The 24,410-nt window shown below is 42.5% G+C and overlaps 1 protein-coding gene across 1 annotated transcript; it reads left to right on the plus strand.

The window, feature by feature from the left end:
* Positions 1–12,137: 12,137 nt before the first annotated feature.
* LOC127325505 (uncharacterized) lies at positions 12,138–13,279 on the plus strand. Its single transcript, XM_051352300.2, has one exon. It carries the CDS (start codon positions 12,486–12,488, stop codon positions 13,104–13,106), a length of 621 nt encoding a protein of 206 aa, XP_051208260.1. The 5' UTR covers positions 12,138–12,485; the 3' UTR covers positions 13,107–13,279.
* Positions 13,280–24,410: the final 11,131 nt, after the last annotated feature.

The following is a 24,410-nucleotide window of genomic DNA, read 5'->3' on the forward strand; positions in this document are numbered from 1 at the left end:
CCGTGATAAAGCTGCTGAAATTTTTTCCAACATTGGGGATGATGATCCCATTGCTTTAGATTATAATGGTTTGAATTTTGATGATTGCCACATCTCTGAAGTTATAAAGTTCTTGCAAAAACTTGCTAAAAGTCCTAATGCTAGTGCTATAAATTTGGCTTTCACGCATCATATTACAAATGCTCTCATAAAAGCTAGAGAAGAGAAACTAGAGCGCGAAGCCTCTATTCCTAAAAAGCTAGAGGATGGTTGGGAGCCCATCATTAAGATGAAGGTTAAAGATTTTGATTGTAATGCTTTATGTGATCTTGGTGCAAGTATTTCTGTTATGCCTAAGAAAATTTATAATATGCTTGACTTGCCACCGCTGAAAAATTGTTATTTGGATGTTAATCTTGCTGATCATTCTACAAAGAAACCTTTGGGGAAAGTTTATAATGTTCACATTACCGTTAACAATAACCTTGTTCCCGTTGATTTTGTTGTCTTGGATATTGAATGCAATGCATCTTGTCCTATTATATTGGGAAGACCTTTTCTTCGAACTGTTGGTGCTATCATTGATATGAAGGAAGGTAACATAAAATATCAATTTCCTCTCAAGAAAGGTATGGAACACTTCCCTAGAAAGAGAATGAAGTTACCTTTTGATTCCATTATGAGAACAAATTATGATGTTGACACTTCGTCTCTTGATAATACTTGATACACACTTTCTGCGCCAAGCTGAAAGGCGTTAAAGAAAAGCGCTTATGGGAGACAACCCATGTGTTTTACCTACAGTACTTTGTTTTTATTTTGTGTCTTGGAAGTTGTTTACTACTGTAGCAACCTCTCCTTATCTTAGTTTTGTGTTTTTTTGTGCCAAGTTAAGCCGTTGATAGAAAAGTAAGTACTAGATTTGGATTACTGCGCAGTTCCAGATTTTTTTGCTGTCACGAATCTGGGTCCACCTCCCTGTAGGTAACTCAGAAAATTAAGCCAATTTACGTGCATGATCCTCAGATATGTACGCAACTTTCATTCAATTTGAGCATTTTCATTTGAGCAAGTCTGGTGCCATTTTAAAATTCGTCAATACGAACTGTTCTGTTTTGACAGATTCTGCTTTTTATTTCGCATTGCCTCTTTTGCTATGTTGGATGAATTTCTTTGATCCACTAATGTCCAGTAGCATTATGCAATGTCCAGAAGTGTTAAGAATGATTGTGTCACCTCTGAATATGTTAATTTTTATTGTGCACTAACCCTCTAATGAGTTGTTTCGAGTTTGGTGTGGAGGAAATTTTCAAGGATCAAGAGAGGAGTATGATGCAACATGATCAAGGAGAGTGAAAGCTCTAAGCTTGGGGATGCCCCGGTGGTTCACCCCTGCATATATCAAGAAGACTCAAGCGTCTAAGCTTGGGGATGCCCAAGGCATCCCCTTCTTCATCGACAACATTATCAGGTTCCTCCCCTGAAACTATATTTTTATTCCATCACATCTTATGTGCTTTTTCTTGGAGCGTCGGTTTGTTTTTGTTTTTTGTTTTGTTTGAATAAAATGGATCCTAGCATTCACTTTATGGGAGAGAGACACGCTCCGCTGTAGCATATGGACAAGTATGTCCTTGGTTTCTACTCATAGTATTCATGGCGAAGTTTCTCCTTCGTTAAATTGTTATATGGTTGGAATTGAAAAATGATACATGTAGTAATTGCTATAAATGTCTTGGGTAATGTGATACTTGGCAATTGTTGTGCTCATGATTAAGCTCTTGCATCATATGCTTTGCACCCATTAATGAAGAAATACATAGAGCATGCTAAAATTTGGTTTGCATATTTGGTTTCTCTAAGGTCTAGATAATTTCTAGTATTGAGTTTGAACAACAAGGAAGACGGTGTAGAGTCTTATAATGTTTTCAATATGTCTTTTATGTGAGTTTTGCTGCACCGGTTCATCCTTGTGTTTGTTTCAAATAAGCCTTGCTAGCCTAAACCTTGTATCGAGAGGGAATACTTCTCATGCATCCAAAATACTTGAGCCAACCACTATGCCATTTGTGTCCACCATACCTACCTACTACATGGTATTTTCCGCCATTCCAAAGTAAATTGCTTGAGTGCTACCTTTAAAATTCCATCATTCACCTTTGCAATATATAGCTCATGGGACAAATAGCTTAAAAACTATTGTGGTATTGAATATGTAATTATGCACTTTATCTCTTATTAAGTTGCTTGTTGTGCGATAACCATGTTCACTGGGGACGCCATCAACTATTCATTGTTGAATTTCATGTGAGTTGCTATGCATGTCCGTCTTGTCTGAAGTAAGAGAGATCTACCACCTTATGGTTAAGCATTCATATGTTAGAGAAGAACATTGGGCCGCTAACTAAAGCCATGATCCATGGTGGAAGTTTCAGTTTTGGACATATATCCTCAATCTCAAATGAGAAAATTATTAATTGTTGTTACATGCTTATGCATAAAAGAGGAGTCCATTATCTGTTGTCTATGTTGTCCCGGTATGGATGTCTAAGTTGAAGAATAGTCAATAGCGAGAAATCCAATGCGAGCTTTCTGCCTTAGACCTTTGTACAGGCGGCATAGAGGTACCCCTTTGTGACACTTGGTTAAAACAGTGCATTGTGATGATCCGGTAGTCCAAGCTAATTAGGACAAGGTGCGGGCACTATTAGTACACTATGCATGAGGCTTGCAACTTATAAGATATAATTTACATGATGCATATGCTTTATTACTACCGTTGACAAAATTGTTTCATGTTTTCAAAATCAAAGCTCTAGCACAAATATAGCAATCGATGCTTTTCCTCTATGGAGGACCATTCTTTTACTTTCAATGTTGAGTCAGTTCACCTATTTCTCTCCACCTCAAGAAGCAAACACTTGTGTGAACTGTGCATTGATTCCTACATACTTGCTTATTGCACTTATTATATTACTCTATGTTGACAATATCCATGAGATATACATGTTACAAGTTGAAAGCAACCGCTGAAACTTAATCTTCTTTTGTGTTGCTTTAATGCCTTTACTTTGAATTATTGCTTTATGAGTTAACTCTTATGCAAGACTTATTGATGCTTGTCTTGAAGTGCTATTCATGAAAAGTCTTTGCTTTATGATTCACTTGTTTACTCATGTCATATACATTGTTTTGATCGCTGCATTCACTACATATGCTTTACAAATAGTATGATCAAGATTATGATGGCATGTCACTCGAGAAATTATACGTGTTATCGTTTTACCTTTCGGGACGAGCAGAACTAAGCAGGGATGCTGATACGTCTCTGACGTATCGATAATTTCTTATGTTCCATGCCACATTATTGATGTTATCTACATGTTTTATGCACACTTTATGTCATATTCGTGCATTTTCTGGAACTAACCTATTAACAAGATGCCGAAGTGCCGATTCTTTGTTTTCTGCTGTTTTTGGTTTCAGAAATCCTAGTAAGGAAATATTCTCGGAATTGGACGAAATCAAAGCCCGGGGGCCTATTTTTCCACGAAGCTTCCAAGTCCGAAGATGAAACGAAGAGGGGCCACGGGGTGGCCAAACCCTAGGCGGCGCGGCCCCACCCCTGGCCGCGCCGGCCTGTGGTTTGGGCCCCCGTGCCGCCTCTTGACTTGCCCTTCCGCCTACTTAAAGCCTCCGTGACGAAACCCCCGATGCGAGAGCCACGATACGGAAAACCTTCCAGAGACGCCGCCAACGCCGATCCCATCTTGGGGGATCCAGGAGATCGCCTCCGGCACCCTGCCGGAGAGGGGAATCATCTCCCGGAGGACTCTACGCCGCCATGGTCGCCTCCGGAGTGATGTGTGAGTAGTCTACCCCTGGACTATGGGTCCATAGCAGTAGCTAGATGGTTGTCTTCTCCCCATTGTGCTATCATTGTCAGATCTTGTGAGCTGCCTAACATGATCAAGATCATCTATCTGTAATTCTATATGTTGCGTTTGTTGGGATCCGATGAATAGAGAATACTTGTTATGTTGATTATCAAAGTTATATCTACGTGTTATTTATGATCTTGCATGCTTTCCGTTACTAGTAGATGCTCTGGCCAAGTAGATGCTTGTAACTCCAAGAGGGAGTACTTATGCTCGATAGTGGGTTCATGCTGCATTGACACAGGACGTGTGACGAAAAGTTCTAAGGTTGTGTTGTCTTTGTTGCCACTAGGGATAAAACATTGATGCTATGTCTAAGGATGTAGTTGGTGATTACATTACGCACCATACTTAATGCAATTGTCTGTTGCTTTGCAACTTAATCTTTGGAGGGTTCGGATGATAACCTGAAGGTGGACTTTTTAGGCATAGATGCAGTTGGATGGCGGTCTATGTACTTTGTCGTAATGCCCCATTAAATCTCACTATACTCATCATGATATGTATGTGCATGGTCATGCTCTCTTTATTTGTCAATTGCCCAACTGTAATTTGTTCACCCAACATGCTGTTTGTCTTATGGGAGAGACACCTCTAGTGAACTGTGGACCCCGGTCCAATTCTCTTTCTTGAAATACAATCTCTGCAATACTTGTTCTCTTGTTTCTGCAAACAATCATCTTCCACACAATACGGTTAATCCTTTGTTACAGCAAGCCAGTGAGATTGACAACCTCACTGTTTTGTTGGGGCAAAGTACTTTGGTTGTGTTGTGCAGGTTCCACGTTGGCGCCGGAATCCCTGGTGTTGCGCCGCACTACATCCCGCCGCCATCAACCTTCAACATGCTTCTTGGCTCCTCCTGGTTCGATAAACCTTGGTTTCTTTCTGAGGGAAAACTTGCTGCTGTGCGCATCATACCTTCCTCTTGGGGTTCCCAACGAACGTGTGAGTTACACGCCATCACCCCTTTCGACCTAAAAACACAGTACCAATTGACGAAACTCCAGAAAGACTCCAGGGGCGCCGCCGCCATCGCGAAACTCCAATTCGGGGGACAGAAGTCTCTGTTCCGGCACTCTGCCGGGACGGGGAAGTGCCCCAGGAAGCCATCTCCATCGACGCCACCGCCTCCATCATGCTCCGTGAGTAGTTCCCCCATGGACTACGGGTTCTAGAAGTAGCTAGTTGGTACTCTCTATCCCATGTACTTCAATACAACGATCTCATGAGCTGCCTTACATGATTGAGATCCATCTGATGTAATCGGTGTTGTGTTTGTTGGGATCCGATGGATGATACATTATGATTAGTCTATCTATAAAGTTTGTGAAGTTATTGTTGCTGCAATCTTGTTGTGATTAATGCTTGTCACTAGGGCCCGAGTGGCATGATCTTAGGTTTAAGCTCTATAATTATTGCTTAGATTGTATCTACAAGTTGTATGCACATGTCACTGTCCGGAACCAAAGGCCCCGAAGTGACAAGAATCGGGACAACCGGAGGGGATGGCGGTGATGTGAGGGACACATGTTTTCACGGAGTGTTAATGCTTTGCTCCGGTACTCTATTAAAAGGAGTACCTTAATATACAGTAGTTTCCCTTGAGGCCCGGCTGCCACCGGCTGGTAGGACAAAAGATGTTGTGCAAGTTTCTCATTGCGAGCACGTACGACTATAATTGGAAAACATGCCTACATAATTAATAATCTGGATGTTCTGTCTTAATGCTTTGATTCCTATCAATTGCCCAACTGTAATTTGTTCACCCAACACTTGTCACTTGTTATTGGAGAGTTACCACTAGTGTAGATCGCTGGGAACCCCGGTCCATCTCTCATCATTATATACTCGTTCTATATGTCATTGGAAGTAGTATCAACTATTTTCTGGTGCCATTGCTCTCATATTGCTATTACTGCTGCTGTATTACTGTTACTACTGCTCTCATATTACTGCTACTTTCACATCACCCATGTTACTAGTGCTTTTCCAGGTGCAGCTGAATTGACAACTCAGTTGTTAAGGCTTATAAGTATTCTTTACCTCCCCTTGTATCGAATCAATAAATTTGGCTTTTACTTCCCTCGAAGACTATCGCGATCCCCTATACTTGAGGGTTATCACTGCCTAAGGTGCGTTCGGGAACGCAAGCATCTTTAGCACCGTACGATTTCCGGATCGGACGGCATATGAGTACAAATGGCTGTGGAGACTCCTAGGTAGACAAGTTATACTGTTAACTAATTAACTAAGGTATGCTAATGTGCCATGCATGGATTAGCCGGCACCGTGTCATAATTAACATATAATAAGAATAGTGTCCAGCCTATGCTCTACCCGCAAAAAAAAAAAAGATCAATCAAAAAGGCCGAATAACCAACAACATGGCAAGCGTACAGCAGTCCAACAACGCACGCGCACGACAACAGCCCAACAACGATAAAAAATGACCCGAACAATGACCACGGCAAGCTGAGGGTCCTCCTCCCTACCGCTCGCGCGCCCCCTACCTGTTGTATCGCTCAAGGATCAGTGAGACAGGCCTTTATTTGGCCGCCCATCAATGACGGTGTCCTGGGATTTCAAGCCTTTCATAGCGCTGTCTAACAGCTGGGATCACGATGACGACTGGTCTGGAAGGCAATCCATGAAGGCCTCCAAGTTCTCAAACAAGGCCTGGTGAAGTGAATCGGCGACGGGGAGGCAACAAACCCGTGGACGGAGCAATGGCTCCCGCGTGATTGCATGCTGAGACCGTATGGATGTATTACACCCGGTACAGAGAACCCTCCAGCGCGGGTGGCGGAGCTGCTGGACCTGAGCACGGCCACCTGGAGAGAGGAGGATCTTCGGCGGCATTTTCTGCCTATGGATGTGGAGCTGATTCTACAGATCCCGCTGAGTACCAGGCGTCATGAGGACTTCTGGGCGTGGCACTACGACCGCTGTGGGGTGTTTACGGTGCGCTCGGCGTACAAAATGGTCATAGCAACAAAAGAGAGGAGATCAGCTTGGTTGGAGGGCACCGCTGCAACCTCGGACACTGCCGCAGCAGAAAAGGAGTGGAGGATGCTCTGGCGGACACCAGTTCCAACGAAGGTACGGATGTTTCTGTGGCGATTGGCTAAGCAGTCTATGCCGACGAATGACGTCCGTCACCGCCGCAATATGGCTGATGATGATCGCTGCCAGCTATGCGGGGCTCAGGACTCCTGGCGCCACGCCCTGCTGGATTGCTCGATGGCCAGGGCAGTATGGGCCCTAGCAGACGAGGACGTTACGGAGCATCTGCTGTGCTCTGGGGAAGAGAAGGCGCAGGACTGGCTTTCAGTTCTAATGGCCACACTATCGCAGACGGATCAGACCACCGTCTTTGTCACTCTGTGGTCCATCTGGCACGCAAGACGTAAGGCCATACACGAGCAGGAGTTCAGAAGTCCGATGTCCGTTCACTTGTTCGTGGAGCGGTATGTGGCAGACCTGGGGCAGGCCAATGCCCACCAGCCGCGGCGGGCGTCCCCTGGCGACGGCGGCAGGGCGCCACTGTGGATTCCCCCTCCGGCGGGGATGATGAAGATTAACGTGGATGCCGCAGTCAGCAAAAACACGGGCCTCGACACGGTGGCTGCGGTGGCACGGAATGCGGAGGGAGTGTTCTGCGGAGCCTCGGCGGTGGTGCTACCGGGGAAGACAGACGCTGAGACTCTGGAGGCTCTTGCATGCCGGGAGGCGCTATCCCTGGCGCAGGACATAAACACTCGAAGGATTCGAGTGGCGAGCGATTGCCTGAACGTGGTGCGAAGCTTGAGCCAGGGTACCATGGGAGTTTATGCACACGTTGTGCGGGAGTTCAAGGAGACGGCTCGAGAGCTTGATGAGGTGGTCGTTGTCCATAAGTGTAGGGTGTCGAATAAGGAAGCTCACAACCTAGCTAGAAGTAGTGTGCTCCTAGAGCACGGTCGCCATGTTTGGCTGTTGGCGCCCCCGGTGGGCGTTTGTATCCCCGGTGTGATTCGTTAATCACACTACTTAGTCTAAAAAAAAAAACTACGACCTCGCGCGGGTATTTAAGCCGATGATTTCCTCCTTCGGTCCCCGAGGTGGGACTGTAAAACAAGGTGTGCATATGTTACGACTACAGCTTTCGTGTTTAGCCCCCCGTGTTGTCGCATAGCCTGTGCTAGCACAGCGTGTGAACGGGGTTATCGAATAGTGAGCCTGCTGATGCGTAAAGATCCTAGGCTGCTACAGCGTGTGAGTGCGGCGTCACAGTGAGGCACATGACAAAATCTTTTAAGAAAAATTGCAGCTAGCGTGTCAGTAGGTACCTGCCTACTCGTTTTTGAGTGCGTACGTTGGGTGTCCAGCTCACAGTAGCTTTGCCTCACGTAGTTAGCTAGCTAGGTTGATTTGCTTTTTTTTTTTCCTTTCATTCACGTGGCTAGCTTAGGGTCACTATATTTATTAACAAATAAAAAATAGAGGAAGTTAGCTGATTTCACAACAACGTAAACGGTGCGGAACAAGAACCTAAACAGCAGGAAACAACAACCTGCACGAAGGGGAACAACATGACAGAGAGGAACAACAACCTAGATGGTTGGAAACAATAGCTTAGATGACGGGGAACAACAGCTTAAACGGAGGGGAACAACAACCTGAATGGAGGGGAACAACATCCTAGACGACGGGGAACAACGTCCAAGATGGTAGGGGAACAATAATCTGGATGGAGGGGAATAACAACCTAGACGATGAGGAACAACAACCTAGACAGTAGGGAACAAACAGTTTAGACGGTGGGGAACAACATCCTAGACGAGGGGAACAACGGCCAAGATGGTAGGGGAACAACAATCTGGATGGAGGGGAACAACGGCCTAGAATGGCGGGGAACAATGACATAGACCGAGAGGAACAACGACCTACACGGAGGGGGAACAATAGCCTAGACAGCGGGGGACGATGACCTACACGAAGGGGAACAACATCATAGACGTCGGGGAACAACAACCTAGACGGTAGGGAACAAACAGTTTAGACGGTGCGGAACAACATCCTAGACGACGGGGAACAACGACAAAGATGGTAGGGGAACAACGGCTTACACGAAGGGGAACAATGACATAGATCGAGAGGAACAACGACCTACACGGCGGGGGAACAACAACACGATCTATACGGAGGGGAACAACGACATAGACGGCGGGGAACAACAACTTAAATGAAAATTAAAAATATGAAAAAGAAAATTAAAGAATGTAAGAAAGAAGAAATCAAAGAAAAAACCATAGTGTAGAAAAAGAATGTAAGAAACGAGAAAAAAATAGAAAAAAAATATGTGAAAAAGCATGCATGAAAGAAAAAGGAAAGGGAAAAAATCCCTGTCTAGGACGCTCTGGTCACCAAAAAAACCTCGCGCTTGCCTACAGATAAAGAATATCGGTGCAAATTAATTATCGAAAATTACTTCAGTACCACATCGGCAAGTGACCCTCTGAAACCAAGCCAGGTCCTGGGATCGAACACCAGGTTCGACGTATTTGCTTGGATTTTTACGTCGCGTGAGCTGGACTGATGGGCCGGCCCAGAATCACCCGCCCTTCTGCGAAACGAAAGCGAATCTTAATAAAGCTACAAATGATCCATCGGATCAGGACTTAGCTGAGAACTAAGCTATCTGAGAACTAGCAAATTCCTTAAAAAGAAAAGTGATCTATAGGAGGAAATAGATACGATACCATTTTAACTAACATAGAACTGATATTGAAACTCAGGCTAGCTAACCACTAAGACCTTGGGCGACTTCTCATATGTTTGTACATTGCTTATGTAAATATTTTTGACACTTCTCTTTTTCCTGGCAAAAATGTAAGAAATGAATTGTTCTATTACAATATTTTCAAAAGTTTGGATACCTTGGAAGTATAGGTGTAAAATTCGGTTGTTATTATTATTCTTCTTTTCCGATCAATGTTGCAGAAAAATGGTTCTATCTTATCTTTTCACCCGTTTATCTCTATGAGAAAAAAGAGCCAGACGACCGAGACGGAAGGATGGGCATGTTGTGATGGAGAAGATGGAGACTAACTGTTCCATAAACCCTACTTCGTCTTTCACAGTTACCTGCATGGCGGAACTTTTAGATTACATCGACCTTTCAGTCTCTTTTTTGGAAATAGAGGTGGAACCTCCAACCTCTCCATCCTAAGAATGCACACAACATTTTTTATTAGATTATTCAATAAAACCTTACAAGGAAATATAAAGATCGAATCGAAACCACCGTTTAGCGACAGCTCGCTACACCTACAAGACTGATGAAGGGGATGACCATGCCATACCATCGGACCAATGCACATCATCTAACAAACCGAATGCCTCTCCAAGCCACTCGTTGACATTTGAGAAGCACAACCCGGTCAAGCGAAACCTTAGCGTACACATTGCACACGCCAAAGAAATCGCTACCACCATCTTTGGAGAACCCATCTCCAAGAGCGATTGATGCATCAACCTTTCCAAGCCTTCTATCGCTGCCGCCATGACACTAGACAACTCCAGTGCCCTATGGGCGTCCATCCTACCGCGTCCGTGTCGCTGATACCCCACAGTAGCATGCCACCAAGACTCATCGTCGAATACGTTCGATACCATGCCACACCACCATCCAGTAGCTGCTCCAAAAATGATGCCCTAGATAGGGAAAACGGCGCCAAATGTGCCACCATCATCCGATCTGGGTGTGCCAAATCTAGGGTTTCCCCTGGAGCAACACGAGTGAGAAGGCCATGGCTGGAACGGTGATGCCTTCAACAAGGGAAAGGTCTATCAACACCTCCATCACCTTCCATGAATAGAATCATGGCTCAAGTTTCACTGGCAACCGAACCTCCCCATCCTCGTCGCCGAAAACTGGTGGGCTGGTCCGAACCCAGCCAACGAAGCACCGTCGGCCGAGACGCCACACCCACACCCCGGTAGCAGGACCCATCATCCCTCGCCACCCCCTCAATGTGCCGACGACATATTTGGGTGGCCCGAAATCCACAGCTCCCGTTGCTATCCACAGCCGGCTACATGGTTGTCAACTAGATTCTTGCAAGTGTTATTTCTTAGTTAGACTCGGATATCCTTCTCAGATAGGATTGCCATCAACCTTCACACCTTCAACCGTGCACAAATTTTTTTCATCCCAACCTGAAACAACATACTGTTGTTTTACCATATTTTTTTTATCATTATGTAATTAATATTTTATTTCTAATTTACTTTGCTTGGTATTCCTGACAGGCTCTAATTACATCGTCAACGGCTCGTTTTTTTTCTTTGCATAGACATAGAAAATGATTGAGGTTACATCTACATTCCTCCTATACGCCGCCCTAAATTCCTACCAGCGCTACTCACGGCCAACAGGTGGCCTCGCCGTCCGCGATGCAGGCGAGCCCACACGGGCAGGAGGCCATGCAGGGACAACGGTGCCGGCAAACCTGCACAGGGAGGCGTCCTCACCGTCCCTGGCGCCAGCGAGCCCGCAGGAGGCCGATCAGAGACGGCGCCACCGGCGATCCTGCAGGGGGAGGCAGCCTCACCATCCATGATATCGGCAAGCCCACACGGGTAGGAGGCCTCACCGTCCACGACGCCGGCTAGCTCGCACAGCTATGCGGCCTCACAGTTCGCGGCACTGATGATCTTGGGCAGGAGGCCGAGCAGGGATGGGGGCGCCGACGAGTCTGCACATGGAGCCTCACCACTTTGGCCCGTCGGCCGTCTCATCCATATTTGGCGGTCTAAGATTGCCTGTAGCCTGTTGTAGAGAGCTCGGTAGCGCTGCCATCCGTTGTGGAGAGCTCGGCCGCCGCCACCTTTCAACGAGAGGAACGAGAGCCCTCGTGGAGGAAGCGGCGTGCTCGAGCTGCAACCACTGGGTTATAGGATGGTGTACAAGAGAAAGATGATACTACCTCCGTTTCAAGGCATAAGGCGTACGCGTATTTCAAGACGAATTTTGACTATAAAAGTTGAGCAACAAAATCTTGATTATATTATATGTATATAGTATCATTGGATTCGTATTGAAAAGCACTTTTTAATGATGCTAATTTCATACAAACAATCTTTATCTATTTAAAATAATTCTTGATCAAATAAAAACTCGTAAAACGATGATGCTTTATTCCTTGAAACGGAGTACTATTTATTCAGCTAATGAATGAACTGATGAGCCGGCCCACTCGCGATCGCCTTCACACGATATGTCGCTCCCGCACGCTTGTTGAGCGCCAAATAGTGTCTCCCTTACAATACGCACAAAAGACAACTATAAGGACAGCTTTACGATCCAGCTAAGGCTCGCAAGTTCATCGTTTGCATCTCCCAGCTATGTGCCGCGCATAGTACAGTGACGGCCACTGAGTTGTCGAAGCAGCTCGGTTGCAATTTATCTTGATTCTGGCGGCTAAACAATTTTCCGTGTGCCTAAATTAGTCAATCAACTCAACTCTAAAGCAAACCCAGAGTTGAATTAAGCGGAGAGCGGTCCGTACTAGGCGGCGGCGCATGCCCGTCCAGGGGAGGCGCACCTCCTGCTACCACTGGTGCAGCGACTTCATATGCGCGCACGCCATCTTCGCCGGCGGGTTCGTCACCGCGCCGGTGGCCGTGATGCACCTCGTCAAGCGGCCCTACTCCGGCCACGCCATCCTGTTCGCCGCCTTCGCCGCGTTCTGCACCACCCTCACCTTCCTCCTCTGCTGCAGCTTCTATGCGGAGCTCAAGCGGCCGCCCTGGCCCCGGTGGCTGGCGCCCACGGAAGCGTCCACGGAGGAGCGCGATCGTCGTCGTCAGCAGCACGGCCGCGAGTCGTCGCACGAGCAGCTCCGCCACCCCGAGCTGACGGTGATGTCGCGCGACGACCTTCGGGCCGCTCTGGCCGCAAACCGCGTCCCGAGCTACGCCTACGAGCACCCGGAAGAGGGCGCCGCCGCTGAGTGCGCGGTGTGCCTCGGCGAGGTGGAGAAGGGGGACTCTGTGCGACGGATGCCGCTGTGCCTTCACGTGTTCCACACCGAGTGCATCGACCAGTGGCTGCGCTCGCACGCGACATGCCCGATCTGCCGGTGCAGCGTGATCCCTCCGCCTGAACGGCCACCGGAGGTGGTGCTGGACGTAGGGTCGTGATGCAAATTAGTTGGCGCTCGACTGTCTATGTACTCCAGCTCGAAAGAAATTCGGAACTCCTTGCCAAACGTGTACAAAGTTTGTGGTGTAGCAACAGAAACACGGAAATAGTGTCGCAGATTGGAACTTTTTTTACAAGACTTTCGTTTTCATGTACGGGCTACTCCCCTTATCATTACTTGCACAACGAAATAACAACATATTATACAGGCATTTTTAGAAGACACAAAGAAGGGGAGTACGGGCTTCTTTGATTCATAGGATTTACATAGGAATTGTCTAAGCGGCAATCCTGGACGTACGGACAAACTGGGTTACGGAAGGATTACGGACCAACGTGGGCTGTTTTGGTTGGTTTGAGTTTGATCCCCTCCTGAAAAACCGGGCCAGATTTTTTATTCCCACTTGGTTTGTGAGTCCGTAAGCCTTTTCTGTAAAATATTTTTGTAGGTGTAGCATTACTCTTGTCTAAGACTTGGATTCTATGGAAAATTTTCTACACAAATAGTTTGATTCACACGAACATATCACATAGAAAAAAATTCTATAGAAATCTTGTAGTGCAAATCTTACAGTGTAAAAGTATTAGCTCATACCTCATGAAAAAATTTCTTTGTTACAATCAATCAAACTTCATCTTTCATGAAATTTAAGTAGGCATGATATATGAATCCTATCTTTTTTTTTTACTATTCTTACACTTTCCTATTTTATTAATCAAAGGAGCCATAAAGAAAAAAGGTGTTGTAGCATGGATAGAAAACCCGCTGATTGGGGCATCCACTATCCACTACGGGACAAAAAGTCAGCACTAGACTAAAAGTTTCACCAACCGTCCCAAGGGAACAACAAAAGACACTTTTTAACAAGAGATGCATCCAATGTACGCATCGAAGCAAGTGGTTCCGTCCCCGCGGTGGTGCTTGGCAGCGGTGCAGCTGACCTTCAGCTCGGCAGCGGAGATAGGGAGAGACCTGATTGCTTCTCAAATCTTTCAGAGGGGTCTTCTCCACATAAAATGGGGATCCATGTATTATTTTCTTTTTCTTATGGGGTCCTCCATAATATTGTACACCTCCACTGCTTGTGCTTTAATATAAAGCTTCCAGGCCCTTGGGGGCTCTCCTTGTCAAAAAAAAAGAGATGCATAACCATAGCATCAACTAAGACCATTCGATCGTGAGGATAGAGGATGACTGGCGAATCGGCTGTGCATTCCTTTCCTTGACAGCTCCATTGCATTCTTCATCGTTACTTGTGCTTCTCGCTTCAGCTTCTGAACACGCTACTAGGAAAACAGCTACGCGTAATAGGTTTACCCATGGCGCACTGAAATTATGGTGTGTCATGGGTTTTCAAAAATGTTGCATCATATATATTAACTTATCATTGACGCACCGTTAGAAATGGTGTGTCACAGGTATTCTTGGGCTAGACTAACCCGTCTAGTTCGTCTTAGCCGCGACGCACCACTTACAGGTGTGTCACGGGTATATTTGGTGTGCCATGGCTAAGAGAGGATTTTTGAATTTTTTTTAATTTGGGTCACCTACCTGTTGCGCACCAGGACCCATGGTTTGTCCCCGGCTGTCCTGTGGATCGCCTTTCCAATTTTAAAACATAAAAGAAAATGATGGAAACATTAAAATTTAAAATTCTTTGAGATGTCCACGTATTATGTCGTCTAGATGTTAGGAAAAACAAGAAACATGAATTTCGACAAATTTTGCAGAATGGCGCCTTGTTTCAGTAAAACGGCTCTGGATTTTGTGTACGATGTCGGATGAAAAAAATATATAAAAAGTTACAACTGATTTATTAGAAATTTTAAAATCAAAAAGGAAAATACTGTTTTCTAGGCTTCTATATTTCACTCAAAAAAATGGTTTTAGTTGTGGCATACCTGTACTGGTGCGCCACGGCTAACTTTGCCCGACTATATGAGCATGACAGGATAGCCTCCTTTCCACACATCTCACTTTTCCTTGTCCTTCTTTCCCCTTCTCCACCAAAGGGAAACACCAGTACACCACTGCCTCCTCTGGCGCCTTGCTCCGCCCCTGTGGCTCGCCCCTACCATGGACGCCCTGCTACTCCGCGCTTTCCAAGGACACAGATGCCTTGCTCTGACCCAGCTGCTCGTCTTCTTCTAACCGACCACGCCCTACTCTGACCCTGCCATGGACGTCGGAGACCTGCTCCGCCCCTGACAGGGACACTGGCAACCTACACCGCCCCTGTTGCTCATCCTCGACCGGCCATGGCCAGCTCCGCCCTTGCTGTGGATGCCAGCATCGCTAGCTCAAGCTTCGTACCTCCCGACGGCATTGAGGACCTTATGGAAAAAATTCCACCCGCACGGGGGCTAATCGTAAAACTGCCATGTTAGATTTAGATCTAGGGTTTCAATTTTTTTGAAAAAAGTACTTGTGGCGCATCATGAATAGTTACCCATGGGTAAACTTTTTCCTAGTAATGGAATCTTGTGGTCCATACAAATGTGTCCAAGACAAAAGAACAAATAGTGAAAATTATCACTAGGAGATCTAAGAATCTACTTGGCAAAGTTGATCCTCCTCTACTCGACCCTCGGCCAGCCTTCCAGGGAGAGCAAACCCACTTCTCCCATTCGCATCCCTCCCCTCCCCTTTGCAACCCTGGAGCTCGTACATCGCTGGCCCTGCCGCTCTTGCCATAGGTGACACATTTTAGTTCAGCCCACACATTGCTAGAGGACATGTTCTGGTGGTGGCGTTGAGTGTCCTTGCAGGCCTCACTGTAGCACCTGCCCCACCGACATCTCGGTCGAAAATGCCTCTTGTCACGACGCCCATGACATGTTCGGCCAATTTTCCGGTAAGAAATCATGGACCATCTTTGTCTGTTTTCTTCAAATAGTCATGCCATTGACCCATAATTATTACCCCCGCAGATGAGCACCAGGGAGTTGATAGAGTTCTTTGTCAAAGACGTCCGCGATAGCTCGTCGGAAGACGACTTGGATGCCTCTTCAGGGCTCATGGTTGCAGTGGCCTCCATCATCCACGAGCACATTGAGATACAGGCACACTTAGCTCCAAGATAGCCACATATCCGCTCATCTCCAAGCGAATATTGTTGAGAGGCATTGATAGGGCACATGAAGTAGTCATTTAGTTGAATTTTAGATGTTTAATTATGAATTTTAATTGTATATAAACATTGTCATTCATTTTAGTTCAATAAAGAACTTAATTATTTTATGTTAAGGTTATTATTTACTACACCTATGAGTAATTTAAGCTAAAAAGAATAAAAATCAAGGACAGAAAAAATGCATCGGGCCGCTGGGGGAATCCCTGACCCAAATGGATATTCGTGTCAACCAGATGTCGGTTCGCTAGAAATGCCCAAAACAAAACCGACCCACTGATCTGGTGCCTTATTGGTGAAAGGGTATCCTATCCCAAAATATGGTAGATGGTTGGACCTAGGAAGGTAGTTTACTTAGCTTACTTCTGTGTGGGTTTAACCAGGAGACATGCTAGAGTGGGTATTCCCTTTAAGTCGGAGGTTTCCTAGATTTTTCGTCTCCTAGAGGCCGGCACTTGGGGCTACCATGCCACCCAAGTATTCTCTCAGAGTCTGGCTGACCTAGCGATAAAGGTTTCCCGTATCCCCTTCACACAGCAAACAGCCACGCCACAAATCTCTAAAGAGCAATGCTCTCACAAGGACCATAAACATTAAGCACAACAATTTTTCTAAATCTAGAACCGGATTTTTAATGACAATACCAAAGCTTTCAAAGAAATAAAAGTAAAGTGGCTGAAACAGAGAGGAACAAAACCCTCAATAAAATCCAAATCAAAACCCCCCAACTTATTATTGTAGATGCGCATTTGTTTCCTTTCGGATAAGAAGCCACATGTCTCACGGGTTCACACACAGTTCACATAATTCATCTAGATAAATTCGAGATAAGTAAAAGAAAGACTCCAACTGACAAAAACACAACTAGTTTTAGCGATCTTGGTGAAGATGCTCCTCAGTGAGTCCTTCTGTATTGATGAGGCACTCTTCCACTCCAATATGCTTCACCTCCGTGATCTTGATGAGCACAATAGGTGGCATATCCTTTGGAACCAAGGAGACCTTGCGACGCCGAGTGCAATCAGGAAGGGACTCAAAGATGTATCCCTCTTTGTTTTTGCGGGTACAACGCCTCGCCCGAGTCTCAGTAATTGGTGTAGGATCCTTGCAATGACCATAACCATTGGGAGCAGGAACAGAAGAAATAGTGCCACCATGAGAAACTAAAACATTAACTTTTTCCCCTAACACTTCTGGCACAACATCAACATACACTTGATCAGCCAATGTTGAAGACTCGCCTACACCATCAACTATGTTATGTCCTCTAGCCAGCAGAATTTGTGTACATAATATTGGGTCACCTTCATTTTTTTTGCATCATCAGTGCCCCACCATATCTCATCGGGAAATTTGTTCAAGTCTAGGCCTACATATTCCAGGCAAACATATATCCCCATTAGCAAAACAATTGCGTACAAGTATTTCAAAATTGGGAAAGTTTGTGAGAGTAGGAAAATGTATGAAAAAAGGAGGCAACTCCATTTTCTCTGCCAGGCAACCTTTTGAACACTGCATTTTAAAAAATAAAATAAAAAAGACGGAAGACTTATTTATTGTATTGATTTTATCATTAAAATCTATGCATTTTGACAAGCACAAGAAGGCAACTACACAAAACTGGCACTTTTGTAGGATACTAGTATTAAAACATGACCAAATGTTTTTTTTGTTCCTATCATCGCAAACCTAAGCAACAAGGCAAACATTTGAGTAATTATTTCAATTGTACGTGAAAATTCTATGCCAACTATCTAATGGAGCTTGTGTACAGATTAATGGGTCACCTTCTTCAACATTTGCATAGTCACCGCCCAACCAAATCCCATCGGGCAATTTGTTTAAGTCTAGGCCAACCATTCCTGCGCATTCCAAACATATATCCCCATTAGGCAATTTTTTCAAGTGCAAATATTTCAAGATTAAGAAATTTCATAAAAGTAGAGAAACATATTAGTACATTTTTCCTAGCTTGGCAACTTTTCAGTCACTACATTTTTAACAAAAAAAGGCAGCTATTTTTTTCCATTGTATTAATTTTATCACCACATTTAGGTTGTGTTTCTTGGATCACATGTTTGGTTGTGTTTATTGGAGGGCTTGGACTTGAATTGTGCTAGAATATCAAATCCCCAAGGAATGTAAAATTGGGCTAAACTGAAATTATGATGTGATCCCTGCGAGGCAACAATTTGAAAATCTTATGTTAAGATTATTTTATGGATTTTTGCAGGATCTTGGAGGCTGGCGAGGCCAACGGTACTTTCGGCGGTGTGCGCAGTGGTGTAATAGTCCTACTCAGTACTCCCCGTATTTATCATTGTATTGCTTGAAGCGACTAAGTTTCTTTCCCTAGATGTTTTTAGCCAAGTTTATATGGGTTGATTTTTATCGTCTTCCCAGGCAGTTCCACCCGAAGGGAACACTTCTCTACGGCTACGGTTCTCGTTCTGACGCCACATGCAGGGCTTAACAGAGAACTACACGCAGAGATTTCTCCTATAGGATCCCTAGCATAAAAACCCCTCCCATATAAACATGATAAAAAGATCAAGGGAAACACGCAGAACTACTTCATTTCCACAATATAATTTACATACGGGTTTCCCTTTCGGGAACCCCCGAAGGGTTTACACACGGACGGAGGAAATACCTTACAACTTCTCCAGATATATCTTACAAGCGCCTTCTTCTATGGAGGCTTCTTATTTTAGGGAAGAACTACTACTACTACTACTGAGCGGAGAGTGTGCTCTGGATGTGCTCTGGATGCTTGATGCTTGCTCCTCTGGCTGGTGCTCCTTCTTCTGAGGCTTGGCCTCCTTTTATAGGGGGGAGAGATGCCTCCAGCACCGCTTCGTGGCCCTTCTCGGTGCTTCTCTTCATGGCACCACGTGGAAACGGTTGGTGTCACAGTATTCGCCATATTATTGGTCATACTGTGTGATACAGTATTGGCCATATAATTGGTGAATCTTGTGTGATACGATACCAACCATATAATTGGTGATCTTTGTGCGGTGCAATTACCAACCATATTATTGGTGCTACAGGAGAGCATGCATTCGTGGCAATCTTCTCGGGCACGCCTTGTATGCTTGAAGTCTTCTTGGCATGTACTCCAGGATACATGTTTTTTTTTTTTTTTTTTTTTTTTGCTGTTGCTACAGTGGAATTTTTACTGTTGCTACAGTTGCATTTATCATTTTATTTTTATTTTTATTTTTATTTAAAAAGGGGGGTCTTCCCCGCCCAATTTATTGATAACACGTTATCAATATACCTTATATTATTTGGGGGAGTCATGTCCTCCATGCCCGAAGTATTGATATACATATCAATATCTCAGACTTAATGCAGTAGTTGTGAATCTTCCATTGTATCATCGGTCTTGGTATCAAATTTTAGGAAATAATCATCCTCAAAGTTTTTAAATTTTTCTTCATACTGCGTCTTTAATTCATAAAATTTTTCAGTAAATTCGACTCGTACTTCTCTTAGAACTTGTTCTTTTATTTCTGATATGATTGAATTCCTTGCATCTTCCATTTTCGCATCTATTTTTTGGTCTATATATTCTCCATCCAATGGATCACCACCCTGTATAAGGCATTGCTTATATGAACCATATTTTTGCAATTCTTCTTCTTTTGTCTTTTTAGAAGAAGTTTGGCCTTCTGGCTTCTTTGAAGAAGTTTGGCCTTCTTCTATTGTCTTTTTGATAGATATCTGTTTTGAGGCTAATTTACTTTGAGCCAGTTTTTGCTTAATAATATATTCTTTCGCTTCAGGCTCTACATAGTAATTTATTCCTATCATTGCTCTTGCGAGAGATAATGCTTCTTCAATATTAGTATATTTCTTCCAGGATGCTCCTCCTGTATATTTTGCTGCTGCTTTTGCTTCAAGTATTTTTTCGAATGTGGTATAAATTCCAGGTGTCTTTCCATCATATAGGATGTATAATGGTTTTACCTCTGGTATTTCAATATTTTCTGATGAGGGCATTTTCCCATTAATCATATTAAAATATTCAGAAAGGCTATTTAGGATTGATAGAAAATATCCCTTCTCATCTCTTTTGTTATTATATTGATACCACAAATTGTCCAATATGCATTCTTGCATATCATCGAGGACAATGTGATCCTTCGGCTTGAATTTGTATGTATTTGGAGGGAATATTCGTAGTTTATTTTCAGCTCCAAATGAGAATGTTTCCATTCCATTGAAATTCATTCCTCTCTTCATTTCTGCAAAATTGATGAACGAGAGAATATGTCAGGTAAACAGTTATCTTTTCCTTTAATATGTTCAAAAACAACCTTATATCCATTCCCAGTTATTATATCTTCAAATAGAACCCATCTTCTAGTTGAACTTTTCTTGCTATTGATATGATTATAATATCTGCATATTGCTTCCATGATCAGTTAAATCTTGTGAATTCTTTAAATCCTAAATATAGTCTAAATGCATTGATTGCATGGACTATTGCAAGGATTTCTCTATCGATGTTATTTACTGTCTTTAGTTTATAGCTTCCTGAGGCATATCTGCATATTTTCTCTTCTGTCTTTGCAGAAAATTTATTAGGTTTTTGCTTCAATATAGCACCCCATCCTTCTTGAGATGCATCTGTTTCAATGATTAAATAATTATCATCTAGTGGCAATTCTAAAGGCTTCAAATATTTAACCTTTTCTTTTATAGCTTTTACAAGCTTTATATCTTCAGAATTAAAATATTTCTGGCCATTTTTCCTTAGTTTTGCATATAGTGGACCAGCAAGTTTTGCTAAGTTATCTATATAATTCCTTGCATAGTTCACAATTCCTAGAAATTGTTGTAGAATCTTTTTGTCATTCATAGTATCAGGAAATTGTAATATTTTTCTGGCTATATGCTCTTGTAGGTATATCTTTCCTTCGCCTATTTCGTGTCCAAGAAAATTGATTTTTTCTTTGCAAATTTCCATTTTCTTTTTGGATAGTATTAACCCATTCTGTTCTACTTTCCTGAAGAAAGTTTCAAGATGAGCAATATGCTCTTTATAGGATTTTGAGAAAACAAGTAGGTCATCTACATAAACTAATATAAAAGCTTGATTTTCATTAAATATGTTTTGCATTTTTCTTTGAAATAATGCGGGTGCATTCTTTAAGCCTAACGGCATGACTAGCCATTCATAATGTCCTTGAGGACAGGTAAAAGCTGTCCATGGAATAGATTCTTCTGCCATTTTCACTTGCCAGAAACCGGCTTTTAGATCAAACTTAGAGAAATATTTGCTTCCTTGTATTCTATTTATCCATTCCTGCTTATTGGGTATATTGAATGCATCATCTACTGTGTTATCATTAAGTCTTTTGTAATTAATAACCATTCTAGACTTTCCTCTGACTTCTTCAGCATGGTTTCTAACTATAAATGCAGCTGATCGATGAGGACTTCTAGTTGCTCTAATTGCTTTTAATTTTATTAATTCTTCGATATGCATTTTAAACTCTTCTATATCTTTGGGAGTAGCTTCTATTGGTCCTGTCTTGATTATGTAGTCAGGGTTTATAATATTTATTTTGCATACTATGGAATTCTTATCCCAATGCTTCATTGGTATTTCCCCAATTATTTGTATGTCTTCTAGTCTTTGCACAATTTTATTTATATCTTGTTTAGATTTTATATCTCTATACCAATTTGGTGAGAATGATTGTAAACCTATGCATTCTGTGCATGCATTTTCTATGAAATATTCTTCTATGGTGTTACTAATTTTATCTTCCTTGCAAGTTCTAGGAGTGTCATCACTAGAAAAGTATTCCTCGTCTTCCTTAGTTATTTCTCCATTTTGTAAAGATTTTCTTTGCTTTCGAGCCTCAGATATGTATGGAACATTATCTTTGTGAGGAATAAAGGTAACTCCATCTTCATGTATTATAGTGGTTTGTAAGGACTGCTGTAGGAATTGTAAACCTAGGATCATGTCATTGTTTATTACTGACAAATCCCTGATTGTGATTTCGTCTATTATATATTTTGTGCCATTTATGTATGATTCAATATTAAATGCTAATTGGTTATGTAATTTCTTTATTCCTGACATGTCTGTAGAGACTTCGGCTTTACTATCATCTATGGTTGTCACTAATTCTGGGCATCTAGCAAAAAACTTGTCATGGATGATGTTCTTAGTACAACCTGTGTCTAATAAAGCTAATATTTTATAGGAAATATTTGGCTTCAGCACTATTTTAATCGGGATTCTTATTCCTGACACTTCCTTAAATGGTAATTTTACTATATATTTATTTCCAAAACTAGTTAATGCATCTTTGAGTTAGATTAGCCTATCTCCTTTTTGCTCTTTTACTGTTGTCATTTGATCTTTTAGTTCAGTGTTTTTGGAAGCATTCTCTTCCTGAGCTTTATCTTTACCTTTATTTTCTGACTTACCTTTTAACTCCTCTAATTCTACTTCTAGCTTATTAATCCTATTTTCTAAATTTCTAACTCTGCTAGATAGTATTTCATCTTCTGGTTCATATTCTAACTCTTGTCTTGATTCTTGATTCTTAGCTTTTAAACAAGAGGCACAAGCCTGTTTTAAACATATGTTACAAGTAGACCTATTGTCTTGACTTGGGTAATATATACAGAAAGCACATTTTATATTATAATCTCCTTTACCTCTGATCCAGTCATGTTTACATTCTACTTGGTTCATCATTTCAATTTTTAATCCTGCCAATTCATCTATTAAATCTAACTCATCTTCACTTGATTCTTCTTCTAACTTTTGTTTTTCTACTTCATCTGTTTCTATGATTGAATATATTGACTCATCATCTTTTATTTCATCATACGCAACCAATTATATTTTCATTGACACTATCTATGATTAGAACTTTCTCTTGCTCTTCATATTTACTAGAGTATCTTTTCTGGTCTTTATTAGGGCAAGTTCTACTTAGATGGTCAGGCGAGTTACATATGAAACACCTGCATGTCTTATCGTATGATTTTCTGGGATCATATCTTCTTACATTCCTTTTATGTAAGAAAGGTGCTCTATTATCTGACCTTCTTAAGAAATATCTTCTCTTGGTTCTAAAATTTCTATTATCCCTTCGCTGAGGTTTATAATATTTTTTATTTTTGTACCGTTCTTGTCCATATGTTAAAGGTATTTGGACAATGTTGTTGCAGAAATTATAATCTGATCTTTTCATGGATCTTTGAGCTTGAATATTTGTACATATTTTTCTTAGCTTTTTGAAAACGAATGTTATGGCTTGGGATATATTTAAATCTAATCCTACTGTTTCTTTCTTATATTTTTCAAATATTATTGATCCTAAAGGATCAGGTAATTTATTAAAATATCTTTCAACTACTCCTACATTATACCCTTGTTTAGAAGTGGTAGCATTATATAAGTAATGTTGAGAGAACTCTTTGATACCTTTCCAACTCGTTAACGTTAATTTTTCTATTTCTCTTAACCTTTCATTTTGCAAAGCGGTTTCTCCTAATTCTGGATCTTCTGCTATAATTATGGTTGATATAATGTTTGCAAAATTGTTTGGGTTACTTCCAGCCCTTTTTAATTCTGCATAACTAGCTGGAAATGTTTCTACCCATTGTTCCCATAAAACTTTTGCAGATTCTCCTAAAAATGTTTCGAGATATGTCAGCATATCTTCTACCTTAGATCCTATATTATGCTGGTTTTGTATGTATTTTTGAACTATTAATCCTTTCCAGATGCTGAGTATATTTGGCCAATCTATTGGATCATGGGCTGCTAAATTTAATATTGCACCATCATATTTGGTGTTTTGAAATTGTACTGGCTTTTCGAAATCTCTTCTCTTGCTACCCATATATTTATATTGTTCGGGAATGTAAGATGGTTGAAAATCATCTTTCTCCGGAGGCCATTGTCCCACAGGCCTACTAGGTCTTTCTTGTGGACCATCTTGCCTTACTGAAGTTGAACTGTCTCCATAGCTATATTCAGATCTTTTTCTTTTGCTATTGTCTACTTCCATTGCTTCTAATGCGTTTTCTAAATTATGTAGTCCAACATCATCTAGGGAATTTATGAAGTCATTATATTCCTCAGAGGCATCTAAATAATCTTCATCTGTCAACATTTCTCTCATTAAC

Source organism: Lolium perenne, chromosome 6 (assembly GCF_019359855.2).
Source record: "Lolium perenne isolate Kyuss_39 chromosome 6, Kyuss_2.0, whole genome shotgun sequence".
In the NCBI taxonomy this organism is placed as follows: Eukaryota; Viridiplantae; Streptophyta; class Magnoliopsida; order Poales; family Poaceae; genus Lolium; species Lolium perenne.